Source organism: Vombatus ursinus, unplaced genomic scaffold (assembly GCF_900497805.2).
Source record: "Vombatus ursinus unplaced genomic scaffold, bare-nosed wombat genome assembly UNPS02014817.1, whole genome shotgun sequence".
NCBI lineage: Eukaryota > Metazoa > Chordata > Mammalia > Diprotodontia > Vombatidae > Vombatus > Vombatus ursinus.
The window spans coordinates 15,051,442-15,077,368 of record NW_020954595.1 but is presented as its reverse complement, the minus strand read 5'-3'; the positions used below and the strand labels follow the sequence as shown (position 1 = coordinate 15,077,368).

At 55.5% G+C, this 25,927-nt stretch overlaps 1 protein-coding gene across 12 annotated transcripts in view; it reads right to left on the bottom strand.

The window, feature by feature from the left end:
• Positions 1-321: 321 nt before the first annotated feature.
• Positions 322-25,927, bottom strand: part of CLASP2 (cytoplasmic linker associated protein 2) — a 141,467-nt gene continuing 115,861 nt past the window's right edge. For 7 of the 12 annotated variants that reach the window (XM_027835789.1, XM_027835790.1, XM_027835794.1 and 4 more), the window contains 13 exons: positions 25,331-25,494; positions 20,733-20,811; positions 20,576-20,629; positions 12,679-12,822; positions 8,350-8,493; positions 7,869-7,975; positions 6,797-6,953; positions 6,054-6,267; positions 5,740-5,933; positions 5,112-5,240; positions 4,309-4,515; positions 2,598-2,714; positions 322-1,532 (listed from right to left, as the gene is read on the bottom strand). In XM_027835789.1, coding sequence (XP_027691590.1) covers positions 1,440-1,532; positions 2,598-2,714; positions 4,309-4,515; positions 5,112-5,240; positions 5,740-5,933; positions 6,054-6,267; positions 6,797-6,953; positions 7,869-7,975; positions 8,350-8,493; positions 12,679-12,822; positions 20,576-20,629; positions 20,733-20,811; positions 25,331-25,494 — 1,803 coding nt within the window. In that variant the 3' untranslated portion in view covers positions 322-1,439. The remainder of the gene's footprint in view (positions 1,533-2,597; positions 2,715-4,308; positions 4,516-5,111; positions 5,241-5,739; positions 5,934-6,053; positions 6,268-6,796; positions 6,954-7,868; positions 7,976-8,349; positions 8,494-12,678; positions 12,823-20,575; positions 20,630-20,732; positions 20,812-25,330; positions 25,495-25,927) is intronic. The other 5 variants (XM_027835792.1, XM_027835793.1, XM_027835797.1 and 2 more) reach the window with 1 other exon arrangement.

Sequence of the window (25,927 nt, the reverse complement as noted above, 5' to 3'; positions counted from 1 at the left end):
CCTCAGCTCCCTGGCTGAGGGCCTGCCAGAGATGGAGTGGCTCAGAGCCCACGTTTCCCGGTTCTCTCCCCGCTTCTGTTTAGTCTGCCAGCTACCCAACGCTGTCCATCTCGGGCTCGTGTGGGACCAGCCCCTGCAGCCTGACAAATGCAGCAGAGCCAGCCGGACCTCTGGACTGATCGAGGTCACACCCCGGAGGTCAGCTTTAAAGTTCGAGAGGAGGCAGCGGGCTGTTGCGGTCCCCGTCTAGGACCTCTCCTCCCTCTTTTGGGACGGAATGGGTTTAAAACACGACAGGAGTCTGGCTGGCGTCACTGGAGATTTTCCAAGTAATGTTATGTACAGGTTTATTGCCAGGGTATGCACAACGGGGAGCACAGAACCATAAATACACAATGTGATTAACAGTTAAAAGGAAAACAAGGCGCCGGGGGAGGGGCCCAGGTGGGGGCGACGCGGCCGCTAGAAAAAGGACAGGATGTTTTCCCTCGTCTCAGGAGTTTCTCCATCCGTTTCTAACATTGACTCGGCCAAGCGGGCTCGGCTTCCGTGATGGTGGTGGCATACGGGGGGTCACGGACACGAACACGGGAACCGCTGAGGGCTCGCTGCACGGGACGACGGACGGTGCGGGCGCTGGCTCTGCAGAGGTAGAGAGGGAGGTGGCCGAGAACGGGGGACCAGCTTCCTTCTCCTCAGCCCCCCAAGGGGAGAGCTAAGGAGCTCGCTGCCAGACAGCTGTCTCTCTCGCTCCGGACAGGCCTTTGTCCAGAAAGTCTTACGAGCCACGTGGAGCTGAAGCTGGAGAGACAGACCGAGCTCCCCAACTGCCCCCCCGCGGGAGGCCTGGCCAGCCTCACGCCCACTCGGTCTGGCGACCTCTCCGGGCCCCGCAGGCTCCGCTGGGCCTCCGCGATCCGAGATGGCGGATGCCGTCCACCAGCACCGGTCAGCTGCGCAGGACCGGCCGATTCCTTTCGTGTCCGAGGCCTCCCAGCTCTCTGGCCCCATCAGGCCCCCAGACCGAGTGCGAGGGGCGAGCTCCAGGGGAAAGCCTTGCTTTTTTCCACAGCATTTCACGTTTCTAGCAAAGGATGTGATAGTCACCAGACTATCAAAGTGGTAACAGAAATGTTATTCTGCAGCTGAATAAAGGCAAAAATGTTTTTAGATTCTAAACTTGTGAAGCTCCAAGCATTCCTGTTTAATCAGCAATTTAAAAAATTTATACAATCATAACACTGGCAAAGGTTAATGGGAAGACAGGAGTGAGGACCGGTAAAAAATCATTCTGTGTTCATTAACCGCATTAATACTGTTGTCCTCAGCTCGGGATCCACTCTATGCAACGGGGACATGCAGGCTGTAGACAGCCACCTGTTAAAGAAAGAAGGAGGGGGGAAAGCCGGAATTCAGATGCGGGTCCTGGTCCCACTCGGCTAACTCTGCCCGGGCACGTCGCCGGCTGCGCTGGGATCGCTCCCTCCAGAGCCCGTCTGCGCCCGCTTGATGTACAAATTTAACAGCTTCATCTGCGGGGGGAACAGATGGACAGTGTGTGTCACCAGCTGGACGCGAGACCCTGGACAGAGGGCAGAAGCCTCTCCCACCCCCCGCGTGCCAGAGAGAGGGCACAGTCCGGGGAGCACGCCTGACCACCCCTGGCCCTTTCTGGCTTCTGGCATTCTTCACCGGAGGAGTTTCCCCGAAGACAAGAAAAGGAATTTCATTTTATTCAAGGAAGCGCTTAGGAAGCGCTTCCCGTGTGCCAGGCCCAGGCTGAGTGCTGGGGACATAGAAAGAGGCCGGCAGGAGAGAGAGGAGGGGCACCTGGCCCACAGCCTCAGGACAGCATGAGTCCAGCCAAGGAGGGGAAGTCCCTGCTCTCATGCCGGGCCACGAGGGCCACCCATCTGCCCCTAGGCCAGGCGCTGGGCCTCTGGCCCCAGGCTCCAGAGCCCACCTGCCACCATGGTGGCACCTGCTTCCTAACAGAAGTATTCATGCGCCGACTGGACCGTCCCCCCTTTCCCCAACACGGGCCCTGCCATCCACCATTGCCAGCCCCCGGGCACCGCTCACACAAAACCTTGCATCTCCGGACTCTGGGCATTTTTTCTGGCGTCCCCCAGACCCCTATAAGAAGCCTTTCTAGATCCCCCTTAACGCTGATGCCTTCCTCTGGGCATGGCTGGTGGTGTGTCTGTTCGCACAGGGCGGGGCGTGCTGTCTCCCCAGGGCTTAGCCTGGGCCTGGCACACAACAGGTGCTCAATCAACGTCTGCTGACTGACCGGCTTGCTCAGGTCATGGAGCGGGGCACGCAGGGGCCAGCTCTTTCCACTGGGCCTTCTAGGACCCAGACACATCATGAATGACTAGTGCTCTGAAAGGTTAAATCGTGACCCTAGGAGGCGGGTTTCTTGGCTGGGTCCCCCAGCCCTGCGCGCTCCAGAAAGGCCCGCAGACTTCTCGCCCCCCCCTTTGCTGACGGATTTCCTGTCCCCTTCTCACACCGACCGTCTCGCTTTGGGGATCGGCTGATGAGCCCACGGGAGGCCAGGGGAGGCATGGCAGTCAGCCCAGGTCTACACTTACTTTGCTCCCCGTGAGCTGGCTGAGGTGGGGCTTCAGCTCGTCGCCGATGACGGCGTGGATGGCCACGAGGCAGAAGACACAAGCTTTCCGGACGCTGCTCTCTGAGTTGTCGTATCCCTAGGAAGAGAGGGAGAACGGGGCTGGGACCTTGGGAAGAGCCAAGACTCACTGTGGGAACCATTTTACGCCACGGGGTCTGGCCACTCAAGACAGCGTCTACACAGCCTGCAAACACCTTCCGGTAAGCAAGCCCAGACGACCATTCAAATCCCCAAGCGCCTCTGCAAAGAGGCGGCTCCTTTCTGCCCAGGGCTGGTGGGGGGGGGTGGGCCGTGGGCATCCGGGGCGGGCATGGTGGAGGCAGGTGGGAAGTTGTGCAGGAAATGTGGATCTCCCTCATTGTGGGGAGGAACACCTCCAGCAAGCAGTCAGAGGGTCACAGAACAGGGGGACTGCCCTCATTCCTATTTTCAGGGGACCCTGAATGTTCCTTATTTTTTTTTTTTAAGGCAATTGCGGTTAAGTGACTTGCCCAGGGTCACACGGCTAGTAAGTGTCAAGTGTTTGATCTGAGGCCGGAGTTGAACTCAAGTCCTCCTGACTGCAGGGGCAGTGCTCTATCCACTGTGCCACCTAGCTGCCCCTTTGGAGAATTGATCATTATTATTATTATTATTATTATTTTGAGGCAATTGGGGTTAAGTGACTTGCCCAGGGTCCCATAGCTAGTGAGTGTCAAGTGTCTGAGGCCGGATTTGAACTCAGGTTCTCCAGACTGCAGGGCTGGAGCTCTATCCACTGCGCCACCTTGCTGCCCCATAAAAATGCATTTAAAAACTAAAACACAAAAGCCAATCCATTCTTACTACTGCCCCCTCGAGGTCAGCAGGGTGTGTCCATTCTCAGACACGACTCCCTGGAAGCTGACCATCAGACGACCAGTTACTCTGCAGTTCCCCTTCCGTGGGAGGAGGGCCTTGAAGGCTGTACCCTGTTCACAGGGGAGGGCTTTTCTAATCCTCAATGAACCCAGGGACAGCTTGTACCCCTGACACTTGTCAGAAGCAGGGTATCCTGGAGAGAAGCAGCTGTGGTGGCCCCCTCCAGGATGCGCTCGATGCACAAAGACTGGCCCACATCCACAAATGAGGCCTTGGGCGAGCAGGTGCAGACACGCTCCCCCGCCAAACTCGGCCCCCACGATAGCAACACGAGGTCACCGGAGCATCGGCTACATGGCCAGCACCCCCCGGGAACCGCCACACATCAAAGCCCCGCTGCGCGGCCTGCAGGCACCAGCACAATGGCCAAGCAGCCCTGGCAATCGCCGGCAGAGGCGTGGGCCGTGAGGCTCACAAAGGACTTCTGGCTTCTTTCTGCCCACCCGAGGGAACATGTGGGAAAAAGGACCGTCCGTGTGGCGGTCTCTCAGCGGCCTGAGGCCCCGCTCACACGGAGAGTCCCTCGGCTGACCGAGGGTTTACAGTCAGGAATGCCATTGGCCCAGTGCCCTTCCGGCACAGACCGCCGTCACCGGGGAAGGGGATGGGACCGTTTCACATTCTCTGCTTTTTGATGAACGAGGGCAGCGATTCTACCAGCTCCCCCATCGGGCTGGGTCATGAGAGGCCACGTCGGGCCATCTGCTGAAGGAGGGGCGGCGGCCCTGACCCGTCCCGTGTCTACCACATCTACCACAGGCTCTCCCTACCTGGATGAGGCCTGGCACGATCTCCGGCAGCAGCTGGGCCAGGGTCTCCTGGGACACCCTCTCGATCACCTTGGTCTGCATCTTGATGGCGGCCAGATTGATGGGGTAATCTGCCGTCTGGATAATAGGACAGAGCACTTTGATGCACTGCTCCGGGCTGATGGAGGTGGCCAGCATGGACGCGGCTTCTTCGGCAGACCTCACCACCTAAACCACGAGGGGGAGAACCGAAATGCAGCTTTCTCAGGTGTTTCTGCGTGGAGAAGGCGGCTCCTCCCCACCTGGCCAGCTGCGGTACAACGCTCCCCTCCCTCGCGCCCCTGCTGGCTGACTTCCTGGGTGGCGGCCCAGCTCTGGGCGCGGCACAAGGGGCTGGGGAGGGGGCCTGCTCTGGGCTGAGAGGAGTCTGGCTTTCCCTGCACATCTAGGAAAGTCAAGGTCCTGACCGTGAAGCCAGGCCCTGCCAGGCTGCAGTCATCCCACCTGGGATCTCCTCCCACCCATCTGTCCTCCAGCCTTTACGTCCTGGGCACTGAGGATGCAGAACCCATGGAGACGCGGCCCCGCCTCTCGGGGGAAGGGCAAGGAGCCTGAAGGGGCAGAGGAGGGTGCCACGCTGCTGATCCCAGGAAGGCCCTCACCATACAGAGACTGCTGTCTCCGAGTTCCAAACCCTACATGAGTCATCACCATCCCCCCACCTCCCTCCCTCTGAGGCAGCCTGGCCCAGTGACGGCCGGGCCCTTGGGGCCCAGGCCACAGCCTCTGCTCATTCTGACTCCCCTCTCAGGGGAGGCACTCACCTCTTTATGTGGGTCCTTGTGGGCCTCGAGGGTCTTCATGATGGTCAGCTCGGCGTAGTTTTTAAATCTGGCCGGTTGGTTCCTTAGGATTTCTCTTAGGACTCTCAGGGCCAAAGCCCTGACTGAGTGCTGAGGAGAGAGGTTGGTTAGGGTTATTTGGGCGAAACTCTGAGCACCGTGTGTGAATGCAGACGGAGCCCCCCGTGAGGACCGAGCAGGCAGCCTCCGTCCCTTCTCCCTGGAGGCCAGGATCTCCTCTCGATGGCGAAGGGGAGGGGACCTGGGCACGGCTCTGTCTGCCCAGAGGTGCCAGGCTCACCCCCTGCCGTGCTGGACGGAGGTGAGGGAAAAGGGTCTGCCATGGACCTGGGGCGAATGACGTGGCCACATGAAGGCTGTGCTTTACAGAGCCGAGCGTGGAGGCCGGTCGGCCAAAAGGAGCCACACCTGGACTCAGGGAGGGGGCCCTTCCCTGCTTCCCGAGACTCCAGGCCACGCACGGTGGACACCCTGACCTGCACAGCCAACGTGGGCAGAGGGCCCGGGTCTGCTTCGTCGCCAGGTGCGCGACGGCTAGGAGGGTCTGCCCCCCCCGGGGCTCCCGGCCAGGGGAGGAGCCGCCGATCACCTCTCTGTCTCCGAGCGTCTCGAGCAGTAAGAGCAGGATGGTTTTGAAGTGCTCATCCCAGACCCCAAAGGCGTCTTCTTGGGTCAGCTTCAGGAGCTCGCAAAGGGCGCTCTTCCTCTCCTCCACGCGCTCGTTGTGGTTGGACAGCTCCTTCAGCAGCTCGGCCACCAGGTCCGAGTGGTCCAGGGACAGGTCTGCGGAGGGAGGGGGAGAGGGCCCGTCGGCCCCAGAACCGCCCAGAGCGCTGGCTAGCCCCCGTCAAGCTGCCTCCCCCTGAGCCGGCCCTGCCCTGCCCTGCCCTGCCCAGGACTCACCATCGGGAAACTGATCTGCGTCGTCATCAAACATGGCTTCCTTCAAGGCTGACTTGTTGAAGGAGCCGACGCCATCGGAGTAATTGTAGGGGTTGTAGTCCCGAGAGCGCGGGGAGGAGTGCGGGGGCATCGTGTTTAGCATTGAGGTCTTGTTGTCGAGAACCGCTCGGCCCGCGTCGGGGGCGTCCCCGCCAGCGCGAGGGTCGCTGCCCATCTGAACGGGTGGGAGAGAGACAACAGTTCACAAACCCTGGAGGCCCCGAGGGTCCTGCCCCTGGACAGTTGGTTTTTCAGAGAATCGGACAAATCTACGATGTCTGGTGTCTGGCCTCTGTACTCCTCACACCCGGGCCGCCATCACGGCAGGAAGGATGCTCGGGGTCCTGTCCAAAGGGGCCTTGAATGAAAGGACCAAACAAAAGCCCGGCCTGGGAGCAGGTGTCGGGACCTGAGCTTAAATGCCAAGGCTGACCCTGCCTGCTGGGGCGATGCTGGGTGAGTCATGGCACCTCCGTTTCGCCATTTGGGGGGATGACAGGACTGGGCGAGATGACTGCCAAGGTCCCCGCTGAGCCTAACTACCCGCAACCTTAGGCCTCGGCATCTTCAGCTCCCAAACCACAAAGGCGGATGGAGTCTGCGACCTGACCCTGGGGCCGAGGGATGCTGGCAGCGGCCTGCGCGAAGGACCCCTCCCCCGGGGCTTTTCTCAGAAGGTGGGGCGGCTGTCAGCCACTACTCACCGGCTCACCGTCGCTCTCCCTCTTGGGCTCCCTCTTGACCGGCTCATTCATGTCCTCCTGGCTGCGGAAGCTGAAATTCTGGATGGCTTCCGTGACGCCTCGAAGAGAGCTGTAGATGTCCTCGGAGTTCATGTTCTCCGTGTCGTAGTCAAACGTGCTGCCAAAGACAAGTTCGGTCAGGCCCTGCCGCTCCCGCGACAGGACGGCCTGGAAAGCAGCCCCGGGGCCTGGAGAGGGCAGAGACCATCTGGACTCCATTTAGATACAAAGGGGGCAAGAGGCAGTTGGCATGTGGCTGCCAAGTTTAGATAATCTGGGGGAATGGGCCAGAAGACACCAGAACATCAGTTTTGCTTCAGAGCAGAATGACTGTGGGGCAATCTCCTAAAAACCTAGCGAGAATGGACCTCAGTTGGGAGGGACGGCGTGGGCCCCAATGAATGTGCACCAAACACAAAGGGGCCCCCTCCCCACTCAGAGGGGCGGAGACGCCTCCCAGCCTGAAGCTGCCTCCTCCTCTTCCCTCCTTCAGGATGTTCTTGGAGACAGAGGACAAGGATAGTTCCCACTGTGAACTAGATGAGGAGTGGTCCCCACAAGCTGGGTTACCAGGCCTGGCTAACAATCAGAGACTCTGGACCACCCCCCTCCCCCAGCCTGCAACGCGCGGCCTCCTCTGGACTCTGAGGGCCTCTCATGAGCCATCAAGGCTCAATCAAATGCCGCTGCCTCCAGAACGGCCCAGCGGCCAGGGTCCGCTCTCCCCACCCCCAATCACCGTGAGTTTATGGGCAGGTCTCCGTGATCCGCCAGAGCCCAGCAGAGTGAGGCCTGGCCCACAGTGGACAACCAACAAATGCTTGCTGTGCAACCCACAAATCCCACTTTCCCTCCACGATGAGGGGCCGCCGTGGGCTAGGCTTCAGGGGTCAGGCGCCTTCCGCTCTGCGTGACCCTCCCAGGGATTAGCCCCAGCTCTGGCTATGTCTCTATAATGCCCAGGGTTTCCCGAGGGACCGGGTAAAGGGAGTGGCGTGCTGTCTTTCCCAAGGAGCAGGGGACGTCTCCTTACCTTGGTAACAGAGTGTTCTGAGCGGTGTTTGTGGGGGACGTAAGAGGACTGGGCCAATTAGCTGGTGAGCGTGGAGTGGGCCTCGTCAAGGGACTCCCCATTGAACCCTAAAGGGGGAGAAGACCATGCTGGCCATACTGACACAGGCCCTTCAGGCCTTGTCTGCCAACGTCTGCGCCCTTCACGCGATCCTTATGCTTCTCTCCACCATAGGGCCCAACACGCCCACTGCCACCATCTTGGTCCATGCAGGTCACTCCCTCTCCCACCTCCCCTCCAAAGGGTGAGTGTCCCCTTGACCGCCCCCCAGGCACCCCAGGTAACCCAAAGTGGCTGTAGCCCTTCATAAACGCCACCCCCCTGGGAGGTCCCAGGGCTCCCATCTCGGGGCATGAGACCAGCACCAGGGCAGCCACTGTGTTCCCAAGAGGGCTGGGCCTTTCCCCAGCCTCCGGCAGCTCCAGCTCCCACCTGGCATTACCTGGGTGCCAGTGCCTGTGTTCCGAAGGTGATTGTGAAGTAGTTTGGTAGCACCATCCTGAAAGGTTTTTGGTAAAGCTCCCAGCAGCATTGTAAACTCGGGAGTATTGAGCTCAAATAAGGAGATGAGCACCGCCTGAGCTGCCTGTAAAGAGGAAGGGCCCAAGGCTGGGTCAGGGGAGAAGACTGCCTACGCAAACACCCCTCCTGGGACCAGAGACAGGCATGGTGGGCTAGCCCAATCCTGGAGACCAGCAGGATGGGCTAGCCCAGGCCCAGAGACCAGTACAGTGAGCTAGCCCACGCCCAGAAAATGGCATGGTCAGTCTGTCCAGCTAGAAGCCAGGCAGAACAACCAGCAAATAGGGTTGGGGAACAGAGATCACCTTTCCCACACACGGTCAATGTGTAGGACTCTATTTCTCAGCAACTTCCCACCATCACCACAGGCATTTGCAGCCCTAGGGGGCTGGTCCCACATACCTCCCCACCCAGGACAGGAGATGATCTTGTAGCCGTCAGCCCAAAGGATGGTACAAGGGAGGAAAGCGGGCAGGGCCTGGCTAATGCCGAGCCACGTCCAGAGATTCCCTCCAAAGGACGTTCTGACTATATTCAAGTGCAAGGTTGTTGTGGGGAAAAGCCCCAAAGAGCCATAGAAATGGGCCAGGTTGCATTCCAGCTGCGGCTCCAGAATGTCATGGGGAGGAAGATGCCACTGCGTCCCAGGGCCACAGTCAGAAGAGGAAGGTGCCCGATGGCCCGTGGCAGGGTCAGTGTGGTGGCTCCAAAGGTCACTGGGAGGGAGGTGCCGCTGCATCCCAGGGCCACGGTCAGAAGAGGAAGGCACCCGATGGCCCATGGCAGGGTCAGTGTGGCAGCTCCAAAGGTCACAGGGAGCAAGGTGCTGCCATGTCCCAGGGCCACGTTCAGAAGAGGAAGGTGTCTGATGGCCCATGGCAGGGTCAGTGCCACCTCCTTATGCCTGAGCTCTTTCCTTAGCCAGCCACCCCTGGCCTTCTCCAAAGAGTTTCTACAGCAGGAAGCATCAATCCACTTGGTTCATTAAGTGTATGTGGTTTGCTCATGCCCACGCATGAGCACACACCTACATCTATCATTTAAACTTCTTTTTTGGGGCAGCTAGGTGGCACACCAGCCCTGGATTCAGGAGGACCTGAGTTCAAATCTGGTCTCAGACACATAATACTTACTAGCTGTGTGACCCTGGGCAAGTCACTTAACCCCACTGCCTAGCCAAAAAACCCCCCCAAAAACCACTTCCTTTTCTATCAGCTAGCAATAAACTGACAACCGGTTTCTGCTCAGTCTCCAGGACAGCTAGGGACTGTTCCCAAACAGATGGAGGTCAGGTGGCCACCAGGCAGGCGGCTTCCTGCTTCAGACAAGGACCAGACTCTGGCAAAGATCCCAGGAGGTCCCGGGGCGAGGATTCCACGCACAACTGTCTTTGGAAGGGATGAATGTAGCCTCTTGTCCGAGCCTGGACCAGCACACAGAGCAGGGGCCTGCCCGCATCAGTGGAGCACAGGCTCCCCTCCAGGAAGTCCAGGCCTCACCCAGATGACGCGTCTAACACACAAGGCACGTGCTTCCTGAACGAAATATTTTGGGTCCCAGACCACACGTCAATGGGCTGTGATGGAGTGGACGGCCCAGGGAACTCCTCCCAAGGAGAGATGCGTGACGTGAAGCTGACAGATGATGGAGCCCGGTGGCTCTGTCTGTGTGGGTGCAGGCCCGGGACCGCCCAGTCGGCACCAAGCCCTCTCACTCAGTCCCACTGGCAAGTGCCTTCATCTTGTGGGCGTCACAATCCTGCCCTGCCCAGTGTCAGCTCTCTTCCTTCCCCCAGGAGGCCCTGGGTGTCCGCATGGCAGTGGGGCTGTGTCTCTCTCTGCTTGGCCTAGGTCTGGGTCACAGCAGGGCCTTCATCAATGCCACCTTCCTTCCATCCTCTTTTCCCAAGGGTTTCTTTATAATGAAAAGTGAAGCATAAAGCAGACTCCGCTAGCCTGTGGCCTGGGCCAGGGCTCTGCAGCTGCCAGGACAGGTCAGGGGCACCCGAGCTCCACCCTGCTCCCGACTGAGCCTTGCCACCAGGACAGGAAGAAGAAGCCAGCCTGGGAGACGTGGCGCCCCTCCCCTGGCACCAGAGGACAGCTGCCCACACAGCAAGGTTCAGGACCAGAGCAGATGTGGGAGGGCTCTGGGCTGGCTGTAAATAGCTGGGGCTCTGGTCCCCTCAGACCAGCCTCCCGTCAACTACTGGTGAGACAGAGATGGCGAGAGGAGGAGAGAACACAGTGAGGCCAAGAGAAGGCCAAAGCAGGAGTGTCCAGCAGCACTGGAGAGAGCAGGGGACAGGGGAGCCCAGGCGATGGCGGGTGGTCAGCTCTAACTGCTCCCCTCACCAACCAACCAGCGGCCAAAACGAGCCTCTGAGACGTCAGATGAAGCTCGGCCCTGGGAGGAAGGCACCCGGAGACCTCTGGGGTCATGGAATGCTGCCGACGGCGCCGGGACCTGCCTTCCCAGGGATGGCACACTTTCTACTGACGCGGGTTGGCACCTCCTCTCCCTCACTGCCCCAAAATTCCTAGGTAGCTGCCCAGGGGACCGAGAGGTCAAGTTCAGTGGCCGTCCAAGGGGAAAGAGCTTCTAGGTGTCTAAGAAATGGTTCAGCCTGGCTCCAGCGCTCGCTGCCCCATTCAGAGGGAGGGGTCAAGCATGGCAAGGACTGACCACACAGTCGATGCAGGGCTCAAGCAGACCACGGGTCAAACCAGCGTCTCGGGTTTGTTCTTGGGGAAAATCTCGCACCCAGAGCTCCACTGAAACATGCCAGGGCCAGCTCAGTCTGCGCTCTCGCTATCGGGGCCTCTCCTTGTCCTCTTGGGTTTGTCCCCAACTGGACTCCTGCACTGCCAGCAGCACAACAAAACCAGAGATGACCTGCCTGCGTGGACAGTGTAAAGGGAGCGCCGGGAAGAGCCACACTATGCCAAAAGACAGGAGGCCTCTACCTACCTTAGGACCAACTGAGACTTACTGTTCATGGCTGGGTCATGCCAACCTCTCTAACAAACACACAAATTCAGCGCTATGCTAATCCAACTGCCAGAAGGCCCGCTGGAGAAAGAGCAACAGACGAGTGTGGCCCGGCAGAAGGGCGGCTCCTGGAGGGCCACTTCCCTGGCCTGTTTCCCTGCTCCTCGAGCACCATGATAGAGAGAATAGTCAATACCAGAGGCCACAGGTGAGCCAGCCCACAGCCTCCTCACCCCTACCACGACCTTGCAGAGATCAGGGTTGGACCATGGTGTCAGAGCACCACTGTCCCGAGGACAGACATCTGCCCTTCGGGAAGGCCCACCTCTAGGGAAAATCAGAACTAAACCAAGACCTCTCAGCCCCTTGAAAAACCAGGAAGAGCGGCGTCACGGCAGACTGCCCGCACTCGCCTCTGAGGCTATCTCCGCCTCCATCCTTCCTCTCCTCGCAGGGCACAGGAATGTACTCCCACCCACCGAGGCCTGCTGCAATCGATGACTTTGGATGCTGCCGCCCACAGCCAGATGGTCCTGGGCCCCCCGGTGGCTAACGTGGCCCTAGTCACTGTGCACAGAGCTGCCATCTCCCCCAAAAGAGGAGGAGCCCCGCCAGGCCATCCCTGAAAGCCTCCGCCCCCTTTTCCAGCTTTGAACACTCTAATACACCCTTCCACGCCCTCTCTAGGGGCCCTCAACTGGCTGTGTGGATGGTCAAAGCCTCTTCAAGCCTGGCCAAGGCCCGATTCTCAAGGGTCCTGAGGCTCTGCCATTCTGGCTTCTCAGGCATCTTCCCAGTGGAAGGTGCTGAGACAGAAGGCAGCGGCCAGTCATGGACCCGGCACCAAAGAAGGGAGCATGCCTGGGGCTGCTGACATCTGACCAGCGTGTCCACCCAGGCCGCTGGTGAGACTCCTGGGAAGGGTCACAGCCCCGCCCGGCCGCCCGATGGTCACACCCTCCCACGCTCCCAGGGAGGCTCTTCCCAGGGCACTGGTCATGGTGGGCGCCCCCCCGACAACCGCTGTATGGGGGTCTGTACAGCGGAAGCATGCCACTTTTTTGGGTAGCCGCGTTTACACAGTGCCCATACTCTACCAACGTGATCTCACTGGATGTTCAGTCACCCTGGGAGGGAGGTGCCATTAGGAGCCCGCGTCTCAGCCAAGTGCGCCACAAAGCCGAGGCTGAAACTAGGCTCAGGGCGTGGAGGACCGCGACGCCCCTAGCGGCCGAATGTTCCCCTCTGATCTGCGTACCTTCCGAACGTCAGAACTTTTGGGTTCCGTGGTCCACGTGATGATCCGAGACACGGCCAGGCGCGTTTCACTGGAGTTGACAAAATCCCCCGGATCCATCTGCTGGGCTAGCGTCTCGATGTACTTGAGGATGGCGACTTTTACCTGCGAAGTCAGGGAGGGAGGGGAGAGCATCGGTTAGTGTTGGGAGTGGCCGAGGATGTACCCTTTTAAAGAGTCCACGTGCCAGCCCTCCAAACCAGTGCAGGGCTAAGTCAGTCATACCTGACCACCCTCGGAATGACAAAAGGAAGCGAGACAAGTGACCCCACAGAGCCCAACTCATCCGCGGAGGGCGAGGGGCCAAGGCAGCAGACCCTGCACGTCACGCCTTCCCTTGGAGGGCACCGGCCCCCGCACATGTCACGCCTTCCCTCGGGGGCCACTAGCCCCTGTGCGTGCCACACCTTCCCTCACCCCTGCGCATGTCACACCTTCACTCAGCTGCATCCCCCAGGCCTTCTCCAAGTCTCACGGTGGGGTCTCTAGGCCCCTCCCAGGTAGGCTTTATTAGAAGGGCCGTTGGGGGGAGCTGGACACACACTCAGGGGTCTAGTGTTACAGCTGCAACTCAAGTCCACCAACACTTACTATGAGCAAGGGGTAAAGAAGAGAGAGGATTCCGACTGGGTGCTTTAGTACTTGGCAAAAGCTGGGGATGAGGCTGGTTTTCTCCAGGGGTTCTTGAAAGGCAAGGCTACAAGACGTACAAAAATACTTCCAACACTGGGAGAATTGTTGATGTAAATATATAACTTTCCAAGTTGGCTGCTTGGAAAGACCAGGCTCATTTAAATGTGAAATTCAGGAACACTCTTTAAAACAAACATCACTGTTCCACGGATTCTATACTCAGGATTTCCAAATGTTTTAAGAAGCGAGACTGATATGAAACAGCCAGAAAAGACCAAGCTAAGATGTACTGACGGGGGGGGGGGGGGGGGGGGGGGGAGAGAAGCATCTATGTGGCGCCTACTGTGTGTGCTGTGCTGGCACTTTGCCAACAGTATCTCACTGGACCCGCACGAGAACCCTGGGATAGGGGCGCTGTCATCACCCCCATTTTCTCTTTTTAAATGAAAACATTTATTGTAAGAATCCCTTCGTGATCTCGGTCTCTCCTCGCCTTTGGACAAAGCAGCAGAGAAATGCTGGCTACTTTCACAACTCCAACGCGCCACCGGGAACACCGCTCATGGCCCGGCCTTTCGGCATGCCATCACTTTCCTCGATAATGGCACTTGGAACAAAGGCTGTCACTTTTTTTGCCACTTCCTGATGGCAGAACCGGGCCGCTTGGCTTTCTCCAGGACGATGTGCTTGGCGTGCGAGGTGCCCCCACGGGGTTGGCCTTGAGCGCCGTGCCCAGGTGGGCCTCCTTGCACAGCTTGTTGGGCCGCTTCTGGTCCCGCCGGTGGCTGCGCAGCTTCCGGGCCGTGCGGAGTCCGCGGCACGTGCCCATCTTGCCGTTGTCCCTCCGCTCCCAGAGCTCATATTGTCCCTATTTCCAAGCTGAGGAAGCTGAAGGAAACAGAAGTGAAGTGACTTGCCCAGGGTCACACACCCAGTAAGGGCCTTGTGCTCTTATCCCCGGAGCCTCACACTGCGTGCTCGTCACTGCCACACCCCAGCTTTGGGATGATGCAAACGAAACAGCAGACACGAGAGGAAGGGTGCGGATCCTGCCTGCAGTACAACCCTGAAGCCCAGCGACGCTCCACTCAGAACCTCTGCCCCTACCCGGAGGGTGGGTCAGCCAGGTGCCGGCACTCACCCTGGGGATGCCCCGCATCTCTCTTGGGACACTGAAAGCTTGCAGGTCCCCAGCCTGAGCTGTCCCTAAGACCCCAGACCAATCCAACCTCAATGCCCCAAGAAAGCAGTAACAAGGCGGGTCTGCAGGGGCTGATCTAAGACGGGAAAGAGGCTGGGAGAACGAACAACAAAAAGAGAATCCTACCCTAAAGAGACAGGGTGATGTCCCAAGACCCAAACCCAGAAGAAGAGAATGACTCCAAAACACCTACAAGCAAAGAACTCAAGGAAAACACAACGTGGGCGCAAGTTCAGCAAGAATTCCTGGAAGAGAAAAAGCATGGGGGTAGCTAGGTGGCGCAGTGGATAGAGCACCGGCCCCGAAGTCAGGAGGACCTGAGTTCAAATCCAGCCTCAGAGCAAACACTTGACACTTACTAGCTGTGTGACCCTGGACAAGTCACTTAACCCCAACTGCCTTAAGAAAAACAACAACAACAACAACAACAACCAAACAAAAAAGAAAAGAAAAAGCATAAGGTTGGTTTTTTTTTTAAGTGCTAACAATGATTTTAAAAATCAAATGAGCATACCAGAGGAAGAAATGTGAAGAGAAATGAAAGCTATGGAATTGGAAAGAGGACAAGAGGTACCCAAAAACCAAACTCTCTGAAAATCAAGATGAACCAAAAAGAAGCTAATGACTCCACAAAACAAGAAATGTGATTGCAAAGTCAAATGACTGAAAAAGTAGAAGAAAATAGAAGACGTCTCATAGCAAAATAATGGAAGCAAAAAACAGATCAAGGAGAGACAAATTAAACAATCGTTGGACTACCCGAAGACCACGACTAAAATAGGGCCTAGACCTCCTGTTTCATGGAATCTTAACAAACAAAAACAAAAACAAAAAAACAAGACTGCGCAGTCTTCTTGGAACCAGAGAGCAACGTAAAAACAGAATACAAAGTCACCTCCCGAAAGAAACTCGTCAAATGAAAACTCCCAGGAACATTACAGCCAAAATCCAGAATGTCTGGGTCAAAGAAAAACTACCACCAGTAGCCAGAAAGAAAGAATTCAAGTCCTGAGGAACCAGTCAGGATCACACAAGATTTAGCAGCCACCACTTCAAAGTAGTGGAGAGCTTGGAATTTATTACAGAAGACTAAGAATGGAGGCTTACAACCAAAAATAACTTACCTGACAAAACTAAACATAACTCTATGGGGAAAAAATGGACCTTTATAGAAATAAAGGGGCAGCTAAGTGATACACTGGAAAGAACCTCAGGCCTGGAGTCAGGAAGACTTGAGTTCAAATCTGAACTCAGATACTTACTAGCTGTGTGACCCTGGGCAAGTCACTTCACCTTGTTTGCTTCAGTTTCCTCATCTGTAAAATGAGCTGGAGAAAGAAATGGCTAACCACTCCAGTATCTCTGCCAAGAAAATCCCAAATGAGATCAAGAAGAGTCAGACACGACTGAAATGACTGAACAATAACAATTAAATAAAGGACTTATAAACATTGCTGATAAAAGATTAAAACTAAGTGGAAACTTTGAAGTACAAACAGAAGAGTCAAGAGAAGCATAAAAACGTAACCACGAGAGATCATAAGGGAATAACAAGGCTCAATTCTCCCTTCACAACCCTATCATCATCAGGGATCATGGAAAGTACCTAATTAGACAGAGAGCCGAGGAGCGGTTCTGTTATGTTTTGACAATCTTAGAAAAAGAGTGGAAAGGCAGTGGGAAAAGAATACACTTGGACGGGGGGAACAAAGCTGAGGAAGCATGGGAAAATTATCTCCTGTAACTGTAGTGCCCAAGTTATGCGGAGTCTATACAAATAAGAAGGAAGACCCATGTGCAGGAAGCAAGCGACCCTCGACACTTACTCTCACCTGAACTCGCCAAGGGAGGGAAGAACAGAGGCACCAACACGGTAGGTGCTGAAGTACGCTTTACTCAACCGAGAAGGAGGAGAGAAAGTGGCAAAGGGAGAGGGAGGAATGAAAGAAGGAGGTTAGGTTAAGGGAGAGAGGAGTCCTCACCAAAACAAATTCTAACTGAGGAGGGTGGCCTTCAAAGAGGGTTAGAAAACCAAAAAGCGGAGGATGTATCACTGGTCTCTGGGTGAGGGATTAGAAAGCAGAACCCAACAATATGTTGTTTACAGGAAACATACTTGAAAGAGAAAGATGCACACAGAGTTAAAAGGAGGGGCTGGAGCAAATCAATTATGTTTCAGTGGAAGTAAAGAAAAAAAAAAGGCAGTGGGTAGCAATCACGGTCACAGAGCAAAAATAATTAAAAGAAGTAAACACGGAAAGCACATTTTGCTGAAAGAGGTATCCATGACAGTGAGTTAATATCAACACCACACATTGATGTAACAAATGACCTAACATCTAAATATTAAAAAAAAAAAAATAGTTAAATGAATTACAAGAAGGAAGAGACAGTAAAACTATAATAGTGGGATGGGGGGTGGTGACCTCAACAGACCCTCTCAGATCCACATAAATATGACCAGAAAGAAGCAAAGGGCTCAAACTGAATTATAGAAAAGTTAGACCCGATAGAGCTTGGGAGATGACGGAATGGGAATGGAAAGTAGCATACCTATTTCTTACCTAAGTGTGGTATCTCTACAAGACTGACCGTGTGCAAGTGCATAAGAAATCTCATGAACAAATCTAGCAAAGAAAAAGTATTAATGCATCTCTTGTGGAACATAATGCAATAAAACTGATGTTCAGTAAAAGGCCGCTAAAGAAACAATTACAAATTAATTGGAAACTGAACTGGGAGGTCAAGAATCAATCCTAGAAATTTTAGATGATGTCATTAAAGACAATGGCGAAATTGAGACAACACGCAGATGTTTCTGGCAGGCAGCCCATGGGGAACCTTTACTTTAAACGGGGAGGGAGGTGAGGCGATTTCAGGGTTCTGAAGGAGCAGGCCACAGGGGCAGTTCTACCTAGAGATGAACAAGAATGCTCTCTCTAGCATTTCCCACAGGTGGACACCTCAGACTCAACTGATCCAAGACCTGAACTCATCTTCTTCCCTCCTACGGCCCACAGCACCGTCATCTTCCCTGTCACCCAGGCTCCTAACCATGACATCATCCTCAACTCCTCCCTCCCTCCCTCCCCTTCACTGGACATAACCAATCTACTTGTCAGATTTTTTCCTTCTTCACACTCACACAACCAACCTTATCAACTCTTCCCTTAAAAATAATTCAGATGAAAGAGACAAAAAGATTTTTTTTTTGTTATTACCTAATTTACATGTAAGACCTCCTCCCTTCTCCTCCTTTATCAGGATTTACATAATCAGCTCCTTCCACAGAGCAGAGCAGCTTTTATGGATTCAAGTTGGGCTCTGCAACCATGCATGACACATTATCTGTATGGCTATGAAAAAAACCACCCCATAATGCAAGTCTTGAAGATGCCAGGAGAGCTTTAGGGACATTTCGCTCCAAAGTACTTGGACTGTTCACCACCTTCAAGTGAATGTTTTAAATACCCTGAGTCAAGTGTCCAGAACATAACAAATGGAGCCCAGCTAACCTCACCTCTTCAAAGGTCATGATCTGTCCTTTGACCACCACCACAAAACATCATCTCTATGAGCACCTGCAACAGACGAGAGAGAAGCCAGAATCATCAGGCTCCCCAAAAGCTGACCATGTGGACAGGGAGGCCAAGACGGAGCCTCCAACAGAGCTGAAGCTTTGCACCCAAATGAGGCAATGGTGTTGACTTCCATTGGCCTTGGGGCCAGAGAGGGCGGTGTTCGTCCACATCCTGTTAGCATCAGCTTGAGTACAGGATGGTCGCATGGGCCAATACAGCGTTGGTGATGTCAATGACATCCTCTGAGGATGTGGAAGGCAGTTTCATGGAGACTATAGGATTCCATACCTAAGAAAGATGGTTGGAAGAGAGCTTCCAGGCACTGATCCTTTCTGCCATCAGGGAGAGCAAAACTCCCTTCCAGGGAAAAGTAGACGAAGCTGTCTAAGGCAGCACTAACAACTTTTCTCAACGTCACACATAATTTCCCTCTTGGTCATGGTCGTGAAGCTCTAACTCTTCTAGTTGGAAATTTAATAGGAAGTTCATCAACAAATGAATGATAAAGCATTTATTACAAGCATGTGAGCTGGGCATTGTGTGAAATGCTGGTGAAAGAGCCGTTGCCTTCAAGAAGCTAATATTCTAACGGGGGAAAAACCATACATAGCCTCATGATGGAAAAGGAAGAATGTAGCATCTTTGTAGATGGTGGCAGGATGTGATGTGGAGGCCTGACCAAAGCTATACAGTGTCAGAGTACTGAGTTGTGTCAGGGGTGGGGAGTAGGAGCGCCATCTGAGTCCTGGCTGCATGGTTTGGGGGTAAGGGCTGGGAAGGGTCAAGGCCAGCAAAGACCCAGACAGAGGACAGAGAGCCTTCCCGGACAGCCCCATTGTGGATCACAGCAACCCTGGAGTCCATCCGAAGACCAGTGATACAACCAAAAGCATACCTGGATAACATGGCCTGGAGGGCACTTTAGGGTCAGGGTGCCTCCTGTTCATGGGGTTTCCTCCTCTATGGAGCCATCTTCTTGGCCCATACCAACTATCAGACCCAAATGTCTGGGGCACCCCAAAACGGATGGGAAGACAGACTGAGGGGCACTGTCAACTTTGCCTGTCTGGAGCCACTGTCAGTAATAAGGAGGCAGGCCTGCTACACCAAGGGGCTCAGGACTCCTTCACAAGACTCTCTGGGTTCCTCTCGGCAGTTCCACTGGTGCAGAAGGGCCTGATGGCTGTCCACTGAGATCAGTCTGGGGAAGATCCTCATCAGGCTGGCTCAGAACACGTGCCCGGGACAGCCAACAGACCCAGGGTCCTCAGCAGGAAGCCCCCAGGATGCCCCTTCTCTCCTACGTCGCTCCAAGCGTGCACGGCCTGTCCTCCTTCAAGCCCCACCCTGGAGCACATCTCAATCCCCCTCCCTTTTCAATCCTTCTTCTGATTTGTTTTCAAAGACATGCTTCATGCTCCGCCCAACCTGGAGACGGGAGAGATGTCCTCAGAGCCTCTGTGGGGGAGGGGGAGCACCTTCAGGGAGGACACCTCCCTAAGAATTCGGAGTTCTGGATGGCGGTCTCAGGCTCCCCCCCAACAGGATCTCCGAGGCTCTTCCAATGCACTGCCTCCTTTCCAAATGAGCTGTGAATCACGGCTCTGCACCCCAAGTCTCCTCTACCACCAGAGGAGATTTCTAAAACCCATTAATCAAACATGAGAAAATGGGCAAAGGATAATCAAGAAAATAGGCTGGAAGCGTGTTGTGAAGAAACAGACCCAGCTATGCTAAAGTCTACGGAGAAAGCTGAACGAGATGAGGGAGTGAGGTCTTTCCTAATACACACGGAAGATTTTTTAAAAACAAGATTACACAGATAAACCACACCGAGGAATTAGGATGGGAAACAGGCCCGGAAGGAGACCCTTCCCCCCACCCCCCACCAACTGGTTGGACAGTACCCAGGCTCAAGAACAAACGATACAAACAGCACATTCTATTAAAGGTCACGACAATTTAAATGCAGCACACACAGAATGCAGCCCAAGCGGTCCTCAGAGGCAAACTCCAATTCCTGAAGGAGATATTAGCAGGAGAGACCAGAGGAGAATGAGCCGAGTTTGCAGTTAAAGATGTTAGTAAATGAACTCATGACCCCTTCCAAATGCAAGCATGAGGCACAAAAGGCTGTAATAAGCAAAAGAGAGAACCATGGTTAAAATGCCAGTGGCCTGGTCTGTAACTGGAGTACACGGGGTACACGGGGGTAATGGCTCCTCCTTTGAATCTGGGCACCAGGAACGCCTACAGAGAAAACCGTCTGTGCTCCTGAATGAGGTGCAGGCAGTGTGGCAGACACCCAGCCCTAGGTGAGGAGCGCCTCACTTGGAATGGCAGACATCGCATGCTCAAAAGTCCTTTGCCAAGTTAGTTAGCAGGCAAAGCAGACTTTCTTGGAGTATAGGGGCAGGGGAGCGTCAGCGATGCAGACAAAAACCTTGGAGCTCCCAGGGGAGGAACGCAGCTGGTCCCGCAGGGTGGGCTGGACTGCCTGAAAGTTCATAAAAACAAAATCCACCAATTGAAAAATCTTTTCGTATTGTGAGTGGACAGATCAATCTCTTTATGGAGAATGTCTCATTCTGGGCTCTTACCTTTAAGCTCGGCGTCTGGGTCTGATCCACAGTGAACCTCATCAGAATGTTGAACTGAAGGTCATTGGGGAAAGACTCTCTGGAAGAAAAGGGCACCAAGTGAGACCAGAACCACCACCACCACCGAAAATGGACTGACAGCGGGCACAGACACAGCAACTCTGGTCCTAACTGAACTGCGGCCGAGCTGACCGTTAACCCGAGCGTTCGTGACCCAAGTCCTCACCTACCAGTCTAAGCAGAAACGTGTGGCTATGAAGCTAAGGCCAAGTGGGGAATCCCTCTCAGGCAGACAGAGGCTTCCACCTGGCCCCAAAGGCACCAAGCAGCTGACTGTTTGGGGACATCGTCACGTGCCTCGGGAGCTCATAATCAGCCCCCCGCCCAAAAGAGGAACTGCAGGTAAACCCCAAAGCCTCTCCCCCGTTCCAGATGAGGAAGACGCAGCCTTCAGGAAGAGCATCTCAAGCCTGCCCCCACGTGATGCCCCTGCAGTGACTCTGGCATGGAGACGAGGTCAGGGCCACTCCAGGATGCCCACAGGAGGCAGACTGCAGCATCCCCCCTCGAGGAGGCGACTCGCACCAAGGGCTTCCATCCTCCAAGGACCGCTGGCCTTGTCAGTGGGGACACTCTCTTCAATGGCGCAGACTGCAGCACAGCCACGCCTTGTGGAAAAGCTAATGGAAGGAATCACGTAGACTCCGAGGGATCATCAGGAATGGTGGGCTGACTGGGAGGTCACTACGATTCAAAAACACAGGAGGGTGGGATGAGGCGACGTTGTATGTTAAAAAGGCACATCCTTATGTGGAAACCTGGCAGTGAGAGGACGTGAGAAACAGAAGGGATGTCATCACTGACACACACTGAAGCCACCCGGAAGTTTGAGATGACCAGACCCCGAGTCTGGTGACACCAGAATGGAGAGAAGGACGACTTCAACATCTCTGGACCAAAGGCAGAGCAGGGAGTAATCTCTTGTCTTGTCATAATGATGGTTTTAATCCTCCAAAAGGTAAGACAAACCAACAAACAGAAACTCTATTCTGGGTCAGATTCTCACCAACAGGAAGGAATTTGGTGTGGCAGAAATGACGGGAACCTTGTGGGGGCCCGACAGAAACGAGCAAGGCGGGGCATAGCCTGACATGGGCCCGAGATTCTGGGGGAGCAGGTTTCCAAGGACGCTACAGAACTCTAGAGGCGGGAGGGCCAGAAAGGATGAAACTCACGGACGAAATGCTAGAAAAGGGTCAGCGGCTTCGGTGAGGAGGAAAACCTGAGCTATCGGAAGAAAACAAACCATCAGAGGAAGCTCCGAGCAGAGATGGGGAGACAGGCAAGGTCCACGACGACAAGAACAAGCCCCTCCACTGCCCTGCGAAGGACGGAGCCACGGGGCCGGACGCCAGCTGACGAAAGGCCAGCGCAGCCACGGACAGAGTCCGCACGCGGAACAGCAGCATGAGTCGATCGGACTCTGGGGCGAGAGGGGTTAGCAAGCCACAGAGATGAGGAAGGGAGAGGCGGATCAGAACAGGCTGAAGGGAGAGAGGGAAATGGTCGCTGTGAAGGGGCCAACACCAGGCTGGCGGGGGGTCTCCAGGGGAGCGCCCCGGGAATCTGCATGACCCTGCCTTGTTGAACGCTGTCCTCAATAACTTGTTCAAGGCAGAGCTGACAGACTCCTCCAACTCCCAGCCGACACAAGTCTGGAGAGGGTAGCTCCCACACTGGAAGACTGAGTCAGGATCCAAAGAGCTGACAAGTGAGCCAGAGCACTAGGCTGGATCAAAGAAGATGAAATCTACATTACTGTAAGGCGTGCCTTGGACTTAAAAAAGAAAAAGCAAAAAACTGCTTCAAGCATAAGACACGTTTAGAAAACAGGACTGTAAAATACCTTCACGTTAATTAAGCATGAATGGGACAACTAGCCACCAACAGTCAACGTGGCAATGCAGCCCTCCAAGAGCTGATGGGACCTGGGCTTGTCTTAAGGAAGGCAGGAGGCCTCACAGGAAGGAGGAGTGGAGATTTCTTCCGGGCTCTGTCTGGGCCAGATGATACTGAACAATTATGCATCTTTGGCACCAGCTTTGAGGAAGGATGTGATGAGCTGAAGTGCGTTTACAGGAAGCCAAACAGGACAGTGAAGGGCCCTCAACACAAGTCACTCGGAGGGCGATCGGGTAGAAGGGCGGTGCTTGGCCCCCAAAGGTGGACCAGGGGCAGCGGGGAAGGTGCAGAGGCACATCCTTGTGTGCCTGATGGCTTATCGAGAAGGCCTATGCCTCTTCCTTGGAGGTCTCCAGGCAGGGGCTGGGTGGACGATCATTGGTGGGGGATGTTCTGGTGGGGATCCTGGTGGGCACGGGCTGGACCACAGCCGTCCTGTCTGAAATCTCACGGCCACCCTCCAGCGTTCCCGCGCTTGCTATACTTTCCCTACAAACTGCCAGCAGCTACGTGCCGTGGCCTCTTCCCACGTACCCTCCACAATTTGGATTCTCCAGAGATCACGGCCTTTGATTTTAAGCGTTAAAAGGGGAGCGGCTCAAACTTGCCAAAAGCAACAGAGGCTCGTCCTTCCTTCCCAGTCACTCTTGGCAACAGCTCCCTGGCTGCCCGTGGCACGCACAGGTACCGAGCAGCCGTTTCGGTAGCGAGCGGTCTGGATGGCAGGCCTGAGATGCCCCTCCGCCGAGTGGTTGGGAAATGTCACTTAGGAGGTTCTCTTCCCCCCCAAAAAACAGCCACCACCAGTCAGAAGCATAAGGAGAGGGAAATCTCCCTTCCACCTGCAGTGGGTACCGGCCTCCAGGCTAATAGGGACTCCCCTTCGGAAAGCTCAGATCACTGCTGAACCCAACACCAAGCCTTTCCTGATTCCCAATCGTGGGCACTTCCCCTCCTCAGAAATTATGCCTTATTAACATGGCGGAATGAGAAGACCCGGCAGGCGCTCCCACAAACCTGACACATGCGGTATAAATGCTGTCCGCTAATGTTCTTGTACCTGCTCTGGACTGAGCGCTGGGTCTGTGGCCTCGCCCTAAAAAAGGTAAACCTAGACATCTTCTTGGGAACTGCTTCCCTGGCTGGCGAGCGTGGTTGGGGTCACCACAAAGACTTCTTGGCCCATCTCTCACAGGGCCCCACGAGGCTTCAGGTCCATGCTATTACCACAGTCCCCTCATCGAGTCTCCCTGCTTTCCGTCCTTCCCCTTTCCACTCTCTCCTCAACAGAGCTGACAAACAGCACCCCCTTCAAGAAGTCTGTGGCTCCCTACCGTCTCCAGGATACTAAGAAAACCCTCAGCATTCAGTGTTCCCTATCAGATTTCGGTCCTTCTTTCTGGACTGATTACACATTCCCCCACGCTTACCCCCAACCCAAACATCCTCAGGCCCAGCCCAGGCTCCCAGCTGCTACTTCCTAGACATAAGGCCATGCCAAGCTCACACAAGCTCCCCCAGGTCATCTCCTGTACCGTGGCTGACCCCCACGACTGTATCTGAGGGTGCATCTACCTCCCTGGGCCCCCATGGGCTCATTCCCTTAGGAGAAAGGAAGTACCTGAAGGGACAAGTCCCTCTTTGGCCCCCCAACAGCCCCTGCCTGTTCTCCCGGATGCTGGGGGCTCCCTCCCTCCCTTCACAGTCCTAATCACGGGGTCCCATCCTTGTGGGGAGCCGCTTTCTCCCTCCAACACTGCCAATGGAGACATTTTTCCCCCTTTGCTTTCCTGCCGGGCCCAAACAGCTACTCAGCCCACCTAATGAGTCGGCGTGCCCTTCACCCCTCCCGCTAGGACTGCCTGCCTGCTGGAGGCCTCCGCCTCCTCCTTCTCCTCCTCACCATGGGCTTAACCACGCACGGCCCTCTCCGCTCACAAGCTGCCCTGGCCAGTCCGACATTCATCCCCTTCTGCCTCCTCCCGCCTATGCCACGCGCTATCATATCACTCCATCCCACACTCTGCCTCCCACAGAAGGTCTGCTGGCTGTGCCCTGGGCTCGCAGGCTTGCTCACTCACTCCCTGGCTCCCTCCAGGGCTCGCCTCTGTCCTCCGAGCTCATACCCACTCCTCTACATATACGCTGCATCCCCGGTGCCTCCGTGCACGGGAAGGCGTCACCTGGGACGCGCGGCCTGACGCTGGACTTCCTTCTCCTGGTCTCCCCTACCAAGCGCCCGCCACAGAGTTCCCATTCAGCAAGCACTTGGCAGACACCTCCTAAATCAGTGGGACTGATCTGGATTCCAGAGCTCTCTCTGGGAGGTCCGGAGAATCTCGTCTCACCCTCGTTCTGGAAGCCCAAGGGATGTGCTCCAAGCCACACAGGCGCTCAGCTGCAGAGCAGAACCCCAAACCCCAGTCTCTGCGTCCAGACCTGAGGTTCTCCCAGACACCCCGTTTTAGCTCAACTCCCCATAAACTAATCTTACACCAAACGGCCAAGTTACCAAAAGTACGGGCACTTCTGTTAAGATGAACAAACGGAACCCATATGAATAATCCGAAATTAACTCAGAAACTTTCATCCCAAGAAGGGCTCCCTCGGGCTCCAGAGACCGGGTGGCGCATTACCTGGTGATGTCCAGGGCTTTCTGAACTTTGGCCTGCACGGACCCAAGCAAATCTGCTCCCATTTTCTTCAGCAGCTGAGTCAGCAGCACAAAGAGCCAATCCTGAAGGTTGTCTCTATGCACCTGGAGGAAGTCCACCAGCGTTTCCAGAAACATGCTGAAGACCTAGAGTTGGCAGAGACAGGGATGGTGAGGAAAGAGAAGACAGGGAGGAGGACACACTGACCCTCGGGGCTCAACTCAAAAGGAACCAGAGGCAGACGAGGCAGTGATTGGCAGCCAAGCAGGAAAACAATCTGGCTTGCTTGTCATCGGGCTCTGCGATAGAAGAGGACACCTCACACACGGCCCGACTCGGGCAGAACTTGGACAATTAGCTTCTACTCCATGCAGCATCACTCGAGAAAGGAAACCTCACCATGATGGCTGACACACCCAAGGCCTCCGGGCTGCCAGGGCGGGCCTTCGGCGGACCCCCGTGGACTTGGCCCAAGCTGGCCGACGGTGACCAGACGGGCCGAGACAGGCCCATTCGGGGGCCATCGGAGGCCGTTGACCAGGAGGTGACAGTGGCGATTTGGGCTGGACAGGCTGGCCC